The sequence below is a fragment of the Sus scrofa genome, chromosome 2, assembly GCF_000003025.6.
Source record: "Sus scrofa isolate TJ Tabasco breed Duroc chromosome 2, Sscrofa11.1, whole genome shotgun sequence".
In the NCBI taxonomy this organism is placed as follows: domain Eukaryota; kingdom Metazoa; phylum Chordata; class Mammalia; order Artiodactyla; family Suidae; genus Sus; species Sus scrofa.
This window is the reverse complement of record NC_010444.4, coordinates 134,084,154-134,094,108: the sequence shown is the minus strand read 5'-3', so window position 1 is coordinate 134,094,108 and position 9,955 is coordinate 134,084,154. Positions and strand designations below refer to the sequence as shown.

General features: G+C 41.5%; 1 protein-coding gene across 2 annotated transcripts in view; it reads left to right on the top strand.

Annotated features, from left to right (window-relative positions):
- FNIP1 (folliculin interacting protein 1) overlaps nt 701-9,955 on the top strand; it is a 135,297-nt gene continuing 126,042 nt past the window's right edge. The window contains exon 1 of one of the 2 annotated variants that reach the window (XM_021085414.1): nt 701-932. In XM_021085414.1, coding sequence (XP_020941073.1) covers nt 841-932 — 92 coding nt within the window. In that variant the 5' untranslated portion in view covers nt 701-840. The remainder of the gene's footprint in view (nt 933-9,955) is intronic. The other variant, XM_021085416.1, reaches the window with a different exon arrangement.

The window sequence follows — 9,955 nt, the reverse complement described above, 5'->3', positions numbered from 1 at the left end:
TCGAGAAGCTATTGGAAACACGGAGGGCCGATGCGGGCAGTTTCTTGCCCAGGCCGTTTCTGCGGGGAGTACTGGCTTTGGCGAGTGTCTTAGCAGGGTCCTCAAGTGGACTGCATAAGCCAGCCCGGCGCTATCGAGCTCTGAGCTCATACCTCTCGCGGCCCAGCACGGTAGGGCCTACGGCCCTGGGTTTAAAGTCCAGGCCGTGCGGGGGTGGGGGCCAAGGGTACGCTCTCGCGCCTTGTCTGCTCCGGGGGCCGCGGTACTCTGCCAGGAGCAGATGGAGGTGTGAAGCCGCAAAGGCCAAGGAGGAGATGGCGGGGGAGGGTCGAGTACTCGTGGTGCCCTAAATCTCTCTTTGTCGTGGGTGCGGAGAACCTCTGCGCTCCAAAATGCCTGGCGTCGTCCCGGCGACACCCTGCCGTAGCCTCAGGTAGCAACCGAGAGCTTCACTGAGTAGAACCGGGACCCGCGCACACACCTCCTTCACTTCCCCAACCACCCGTCCGTTCCCCGCCCCTCCCCTCCGCGCACGCCCCGCTCCACGCACGCCCCGCCTCTTGAGCTGCCACGGGAGGCTATTCGGACGCCAGCCTATGGACGCCAGCCCCGCCCCGCGCCCCCGCCTTGCACCCTGCTCTGCGCGCCGCCACGTGATGCGGCTCACTGCCAGCCAATGGGCGCAGGCCTTGCCTCTCGCCCCGCCCCGCGCGCCGTGGCCGTTTGAAGTGACTAATTTCTGTCATATGACTGAGGCGCCTATGGGGGTGGCGGGGCAGCTCTAGGAGCAGGGGCCTGGCGAGAGCCTTGAGGAGCGACCCTGGCCTGGCCGTGGCCACCATGGCTCCTACGCTGTTCCAGAAGCTCTTCAGCAAGAGGAACGGCCTGGGGGCGTCTGGTCGGGATGCAAGAGACCCGGATTGTGCGTTCAGGTAGGCACTGCAGGGCGAGGGGCGCGAGGCCGATGGCCTGGTGGCCTCGGCTTCCAGAGGTGCTGGGGCTTTCGGTGTTCACGCTCGCGCGGTAGCGCCGCGCCAGGACCGGGATCTGAGCCGGCGGTCGGGAGGGGCCGAGCAGCTTTGTGCTGGAGTGTTCGAGCGAGCTCCTTTCTCCCCAACCCCCCAACCCCATGGCTGCCCCTTCCTCTTCGTCCGGGTGGGTTTGTTTACGCCTTGCTCGTCAGCCGCTCGCGGGTCTGCCCCACAGGACCGAGCATCGCGGCTGAGCTTAGGGTCCACACGCCTTCCTGGAGGCGCGTAGAGTTGGGCGCGGGCTGGATTGGACCTCAGCCGCCGTCCTCCGGGCGGAGTAGTTCTCCCCTCCTCCCCGTGCCCAGTCGTCCTCTGGGTGCTCCATTCCAGTTTGGTTGCTGTCGTGGAGAGAGCGGCACGTTTTGGCCAACCTTCCGAGTTTAGAGTAGGCTGTTTCAGTAGACAAGCTGCCATTCTTTCGCATTTCTTGTAAACCTAAATTGAAGGTGTGTAGATACCGGACCTAGTGGCCCTAATGTTACCGAAGGAGGGAGATACGTGAAACCTCAGAGGTTGTGGTTATTACTGACCAGAATGAGGCTGCGCTAAATCAAATGAAGCACAGCCATAGAATTGACCATCCTCTTGAGACTGTTACTAAAAATGAGTCTTTAAAGATTGAGACTGATAGCGACATATTTTGTGGTATTACAGGCTTTGTTAATTTTTGGTTGCAGTACCTGTTGCTGATAGGAAAACTTTAAAATTGTAAGACTTAATAATAAGCCTGAATTCCAGGTAAAATTTAGTTTCGAAACTTCTTTTGAAGATGAGATTATGTCTTCCAAACAGCCTTCATACTTGTTGCCGTGTGAAAGCTTGTGAATGTAACTAGGCTAAATGTCAAATATCACTCAATCTTGGTAGGGTAGCAAAGAGCCCAGTTGTACAGTAGTAGTAGGAAAAAATGAACATCTGTTAAATTTTGCAACACCCACAGTCTAAAATGACTGCACCACACTGGTTTAAAAGGTTTTGATAATCCTAAAATTATTCACTCTCGGTAATACAGGTCCCATTAATACATATTCAGTAAAGTAAAATTGAGGTATTAAATGGAAAGAAGTTTGACTTTTAGAGGAAGAAAAATGTAAATGGTGAACATCTTGGAACGGTGCTTCGAAAAGACAGTTATCTAGCTTTCGGTCCTTTCTACTGGGAAATAAATGTCTTGCCCTGTTCATCTAATGACTTTCTTTAAAGATTTCTTTGGTATTTTTATTTTGAAAAATGAAAGTGCAGTGTAGATCATACTACATTGAGCCATCTAGTAAGCCAAGGGTCAGTAGAAAGTAAGTTCAGGAGGGATATTAAAATATTTGAAGAGGCATTCTATTTCTGAGCAAAGATTCACTTTGGGGTACCCAAGTTTCCAAGCATCTCAAGTCATTGTTTTGAAAACAAAACAAAACTGTTTTTTGAAAATGTAAGTATTCTGTATGGTTGTGTAATACTACTTCAGAGTTGCTCAAGTGCTTTCTCATCGGTTATCTCATGTGATGTTTCACAACAACCTTGTGAGATAGGGCAAGTAGCAGTGTAGATAAATACATGATACTTCTTCCAGTGAAATTAAGAATTATGTGTAAGCACAATAACTGCAGAATAGTATGGAAGTTATTACTTTAAAAAATGTGTGGAAGTGTACATTTGAGAAGATGAAAACTAGTAACAACACACACCTAATAACTTGCAAATTTAATCAACCCAAGTTTTTTTTTAACATCTTCATTGAGCTGTAATTTACATGCAGTGAAATTGAGCCATTTTAAGTGTATAGTTATATGAATTTTGCTATATGTATTCAGTTGTGTACCCCTCACTTCAGTGAGGTTTTAGAACATTGCAACACCCCTAGAACCCCTCATGCCCCTTTTCTGTCGTTCCTTAACCCCTCCTGCCCAGGGCAATCACTGATCCGCTTTTTGTGTAATTACAAAGGTTTTGACTTTTCTAGAATCTTTTGTGTCTGGCTTATTTTAATTCTTGATGATTTTGACATTCATCCATGTTTTGCATTTATCAGTAGTTCCTCCCATTTTATTGCTGAATAGTTTTCCATTGTATAGGTACACCACAATTTATTTATCCATTCCCTGGTTGGGAAACATTTGGGTTGTTTTCAGATTTGGGCTATAAGGAACAATGCTGCTGTGAACATTTGTGAACAATCCTTACCCAGAAATAGGTTTTCATTTCTCTAGGAGTGGGATTGCTGGGTCATATGCAAAGTATATGCTTAACTTTTTAAAAAAATTGCCAAGCTTTCCCAAAATAGTTGTACCATTTGTATTCCCACTGGCAGTGTGTGAAGGTTACAGTTGTTCCAGATCCTCTGCAATAACTGATATTGTTAGTCTGATTTTTTTTATAAGCTTTTTTTTACGTTGTAAAAAATACCTGACAAAATGTACTGTTAACCATTTTAGAGTTTTGATTATATACATTCTAATGGGCATAGAAAATCTTGTGATTTTAATTTGCATTTCCCAAACAATAAATGATGTTTAGCATCTTTTTATGTAATCAGGTTTTGGAGTAAAGTAAAATTTAAAATTTAGTGTTCCTTGCAGTATACCATGCTTTCCTTTCTAGAATCCTTTTTTGGTTTTGTTTTTAGTCAGCTTTAAGTTATTAAATTAGGCTTGGACACGGTTAGCCATTGGCAACTAACTGTAGCTCAGCCTGTAAGATTTCGTTCCTAGAATAAGCAGTATGCAAGGCCCAGTGGTGATAAGCCACAATAGGGTTCTAGGATAGAAAAGACTTTTGATAGAGAAGCCTTTCAGTGTTGTCTTTCATAGTTATCTCATTGAGAAAGTTGGTCAGGGATTACCCTCTTCCCTTCAGTCTTAAGTCCCTTAGCTTAGAGGTTTCTGGTGCTTGTCCTTTCTAAGCTTCTTGAGCTGGAGATGAGTGTGTAGGTTATCGGGGGAATATTATTTCAGTCACTTACAGAACTAAAACAGTAATTGTTTTCATATTTTAAAGATTTTGGGAAAGACTGCTTTCAAGGGGAAGATACTGCTTTATGCTTTCTTCATCAGGTCACTTTCCTGTGTAAGTAAGAATTACATGCAACTCCAGTGACTGCAGTAGATATAAAATGACTGCTTTAAAAATCTAAATACATACATTTTTTCTTAGGGCCCCACCTGCAGTATATGGAAGTTCCCAGGCTAGGGGTCGAGTTGGAGCTTTGGCTGCCAGCCTATTCCACAGCTGCAGCAACTGGGCATCCTAGCTGCATCTGCCACTTATACCACAGCTCAGGGCAACACCAGGTCCTTAACCCACTGAGTGAGGCCAGGAATCAAACCTGCATCCGAATGGATACTAGTCGAGTTCTTAACTTGTTAAGCCACAATGGGAACTCTAAAAATAAAATTCTTTAAAGAAGTCTAATTTGATGAAGAAGATTGTTTTAAATATCTGTGGAGCATAATTCATGTTTTCCTTATAAGCCAGTTTCTGTATTTTTATTTCTAATGCATGAATGTTTGCTCTTACTGTCCATAGCAGGAGTAATAACTTCTTAATTGGTCTTTCTGTTATCACTCTTGCCTTTCTCCAAACTATTCTCAACACTTCATCCTTTCAAAAAAAATACTCATTCTGGAGTTCCTTTCGTGGCTCAGTGGAAATGAATCTGACTAGGAACCATGAGGTGGCGGGTTCCATCCCTGGCCTTGCTCCGTGGGTTAAGGATCCGGCATTGCCATGAGCTGTGGTGTAGGTTGCAGACACGGCTCAGATCTGGCATTGCTGTGGGTCTAGTGTAGGCTGGAGGCTACAGCTCTGGTTAGACCCTCTAGCCTGGGAACCTCCATATCCTGCAGGTGCAGCCTTAAGAGGTCAAAAGCCAAAAAAACAAAACAAAAAAAACCACCCTCATTTTAATCATGATCAGTAGGCAAAATGGTATAGAATTTAAAATCTCCAACAGTTATTTTAAGAATTTAAAGAGATTAGTCTTGTTGAGGCTTAACACAGTGCTTAGCACATGCCTGTCACAACCAGAAGTTATTACTGTGATGATCTCATGCTTATGTATAAAACCATTCAGTTTAGGACCAGACTTCTTAATGTGGACCGTGATGGTGTGGCTTTTGTGAAGTCACTAGCTTTGACTTTTTAAATTTGTTTAATAACATCATTTAAAGAGATGATTGGATTAGGAAGATGTGGTATATATACACAATGGAATACTACTCAGCCATAAAAAAGAACAACATAGTGCCATTTCAGCAACATGGATGGAACTAGAAACTCTGTACTAAGTAAAATAAGTCAGAAAGAGAAAGACAAATACCATATGATGTCACATTATAACTGGAATCTAATATCCAGCACAAATGAACCTTTCCACAGAAAAGAAAATCATGGACTTGGAGAATAGACTTGTGGCTGCCCCGGGGGTGGGGGAGAGAGGGAGTGGGAGGGATCGGGAGCTTGGAGTTAAGGGAGGGAGCTTGGAGTTAAGGGATGCAAACTATTGCTCTTGGAATGGATTTACAATGAGATCCTGCTGTGTAGCACTGAGAACTATGTCTAGATACTTATATTGTAACACGAAAGTGAGAGTAAAAATTATGTATACATGTATGTGTAACTTGGTTCCCATGCCGTACAGTGGAAAAAAATTTTAAAAAGAATAATAAAAAGACATTCTAAAGTTCCCGTAGTGGCTCAGCAGTTAACGAACCCGACTAGCATCCATGAGGACATGGGTGCGATCCCTGGCCTCACTCAGTGGGTTAAGGATACGGCATTGCTATGAGCTGTGGTGGTGTAGGTCGCAGACACAGCTGTGAGCTGTGGTGGTGTAGGCTGCAGATGCAGCTCAGCTCCCGCATCTCCCGCATCACTATGGCTATGGTGTAGGCTGAGGCTACAGCTCCAGTTGGACCCCTAGCCTTGGAACCTCCATATTGCCATGGGTACTGCCCTAAAAAGACAATCAATCAATCAATTAGACATTCTGTTATTATACTTAACAGAGTTAAATTCCTCAATATAATCTATTTTTAGTCTATATTCAAATTTTCTCAGTTGTCTCAGGTCCCTTTATGGTAGGTTTGTTTGAATCATTTTGCATATTGAATTTGCAATTTGTTTAAGTAATTTTTATTCTGTAACAGCCCCCCTCTTTTTAAATGATTCATTGGTTGAAACTGGGTCTTTGTTTTCTAATGGTTTCTGTTAATACACTAGTTTCTAGCAATATTTGCTTTTTGTTTTGCCTACACCTGCAGCATATGGAAGTTCCCGGCCAGGGATCAAATCTGAATCACAGCTGCAGCAATGCCAGATCCTCAATCCCGTGCACCACAGTGGGAACTCCAGTGGCAATATCTGTTTTAACAAGGTGATTCCAATGCTCAGGTTTGAGAACAACCGGTATAACTTATTCTCTTGCCTGAAAACAGTTAGATTCTTTGTTATGCTTGGGTTCAATTTTTCTTCAATAAAAATATTCCACAGATTTGCAGATGCTCATAACCATACTTAATGTCTGGTTGTGCACTTTTAATGGTGCTAAGATTGATGAGTGGTTTCAGGTGTTATCAGCCTTATTCTTCCATTATAAAAATCTCTTTTCAAAGGTTTTAGCGTATTTTATTAATTATTGCCTGAATCCATTATCTTGTTAGGAAATACAAAATGGTAATATTCTGATTCTTTAATTCTTTCTGCACTTATTTCCTGGAAGAACTTTCTCTTACCACTTACTTGGTTATTCTTTGCTGTAGGAAAGGTGGCATAAAAATTTGTCATTTTTCAGAATAATTAATGAGTTCAGTGAAGGTTTTCATCTTAATTGTCATTTTTAAGTACCATCATTACCTCCTGGATTTTTATAATGTGTTTTAATCCATTGCAGTGAAATTGTCACATATTTGGCCAGTGGAAGACTTTTCAAATTGACTTTTTTGACAAGATATGATCTCATTAACCTTTGATTATTGTTGCTTTCTTCTGGCCTTGTCTTAATCTAACTCCCTCATTTCTTTGATTATATCACCTTGGATTTGTTTTAGGTTGTAGGATGTGCCTTGCTGAGCTGTTTTTTGTTTTGGGTGTAACCTTTTTCTTTTTAGGGCCTTCGCACCTGTGGCCTATGGAGGTTCCCAGGCTAGGAGTCGAATTGGAGCTACAGCTGTCAGCCTGTGCCACAGCCACAGCAATGCAGGATCCAAGGCTCGTCTGCCACCTACACCACAGCTTATGGCAACACCAGATCCCCAACCCACTGAGCAAGGCCAGGAATTGAACCCACATCCTCATGGATACTAGTCAGATTCATTTTCACTGTGCCACAGCAGGAAATCCCTGGTGTAATCTTCTGTACCTTTTTGTTTAGCTTTTTGTAGTGTTTATCTAGGCTTATCCTAATTATCTTTCCTCTAGGAAGCCTTTTCTGATTTCTCCCTGAGTTACGTTTCACTGTAATTTTTCTGCATAACTTTCTGCATTTCCTTCTCTGACTTTTATCACAGCTGTCATTGCCTGTCCACATCTCTCTTCTTTGCTTGTTTGAGAGCACTCTTCCTCTTCAAGGTGTCTTTTGAAGTTAGAACCTTGTAGAGCTATGTGATGTGTTGTTTGTGGGAAACAGATGCATAGGTTTCTGTCTAGAGCAGCTAGATAGATGCTGTTTTTTGAAGAAGAGAATATATCACTGTGGAAGCCTGTCTTGAACACCTCTTCAAAAGTAACAGCCCTTTTCCCTATTCTCTATGAAAGCACAGTGTTGTTTTTTGTTGTTGTTGTTACTTTGTTTTCTTTTTAGGGATGCACCTGCAGCATATGAAGTTCCTGCCCTAGTGGTGAAATCGGAAGTTGCATCTGTTGCTACACCACAGCCACAGGAACGTGGCTGCGACCACATTGTCTGCGACCTACACCACAGTTCACGGCAATGCCAGATCCTTGGCCCAATGACTGAGGCCAGGGATCAAACCAGCATCCTCATGGATACTGAGCCAGATGGGAACTCCCAGATCACACTGTTTTTATCTTTCATAGTTCTTTTTACAACTTACCTCTCTCCCCTCAAGTGCACATTGTTGTGCCAGTGTATACAGCACAGTGCCTGAGCATATATGCTCAATATGTATTTGTAGATTGAATATATTAAATAATGTTAAGGGCAGAAAGCATCAAAAGTTCTGTTTTGGACATTTGGTCTAGTTTTATTTGCTAATGAGATAACCTGTTTGACAGCTTAATAAAGTAAATGTGGAGTTCACAGTAGAACTTGAGGCTGGAGATGATGTACTTGGGCTTATGGTCAATGGTCAGTATTAAAACTAGGGGAATGGATGATATCATCTAGGAAAAGGCTGTATGTAGATAGAGAATTGGAAAGAATAGGGTTTTTTGTTCAGAGGAAATCTGAAATGTACACATGTGGGAGAGGAAAGTCTACTAGAACCGGCAGAGAAATAGTGTGGCATTAGGAGAGCTCAGAAAGAAAAGTGTTTAAAAAATGTTGGACTTTTTTATGCTGGTTGCTGATGGGTCTTGTGAGATGAGAAATAGAGAAGTATCTGTTGGATTTGTCAAGGTGGAGGTAACTGGTGACCTTATTTTTCTAATTTTTAAATTTAAAAAAAAATTTTATTACTCAGTGAATTTTATTGCATTTATAGTTGTACAACGATCATCACAACCAAATTTTAGAGCAGTTCCATTCCAAACCGTCAGTGCATCCCCCTTACCCTCCAGCCTGTCTGATTTGGAAACCGTAAGTTTTTCAAAGTCTGTGAGTCAGTATCTGTTCTGCAAAGAAGTTCATTGTGTCCTTTTTTTAGATTCCACATGTAAGTGATAGCATTTGATGTTGGTGTCTTACCATTTGACTTCACTTAGCATGATAGTTTCTGAGTCCATCCATGTTGTTTCAGATGTCATTATTTCTTTCCTTTTAATGGCTAATATTCCATTGTGTATATGTACCACATCTTCTTGATCCACTCTTCTGTTGATGGATATTTAGGTTGTTTCCATGTCTTGGCTATTGCAAATAGTGCTGCAGTGAACATTGATTGGAGAACATGTATCTTTTGGAGTCATGGTTTTCTCTGGATAGATGCCCAGGAGTGGGATTGCTGGATCAAATGGTAATTCTATTTTTACTTTTCTGAGGAATCTCCATACTGTTTTCTACAGTGGTTGCACCAATTTACATTCCCCTGGTGACCTTATTTTTGTCTTTCTTTTTTTTTTTTTTGACAGGGGATGTATTTGAGGGAGAATGTGAGATGTGTAATAAGTGAAAGGGGAAGAAATGGCTTTACTGCTAAAGCTTTATTTTTGTAGGGAAACAATGTGGTACTGCATTATCTTTCCATTTACAGTATTTTGATTTTTATGTCACATTTTGAGCTTCTGAAGTTCTTAAAAGTTAGCTTCTTAATGTGATTAATGTTTGGTAAGATTCATATTTTAGAGGTTTTGTGTTTTTCAGTGTAATTTTTAAAGACTTGTGTCTTCACAAGGTTTTTATTATTTAAAAAAAATGCTCTTCCATAAATTGTACCTTTTAATCTTATATTAGAAATAGAAAGTTACAGTGTTCTTTACATAAATTCCTATGGCATCATGTATTTATTAAAGTGAGAAGCTGAGAACTTTAAGTTAATTACATGTTAATGCTCTGTGGTATCAATATTTGGTTCTAAGAATTTAATTTTGCAAAAATAAATGCAAATATTTTATTGGTCTTTTGATTTGCTTTTCCGTCTCTAAGTAGTGGTTTTAGAACTGTTTTTTAGAACCATGTTTATTGAAAGAAAATAGGTTAGTTAAAAATATAATATTCAACTTATAAAACGTGGACCTCATTTCTTCCTAATATTATAATTTCAAAAACCTTGCCGAGTTTAAATTATCTTTAAGGAAAGACTTGTTAAAAAAAA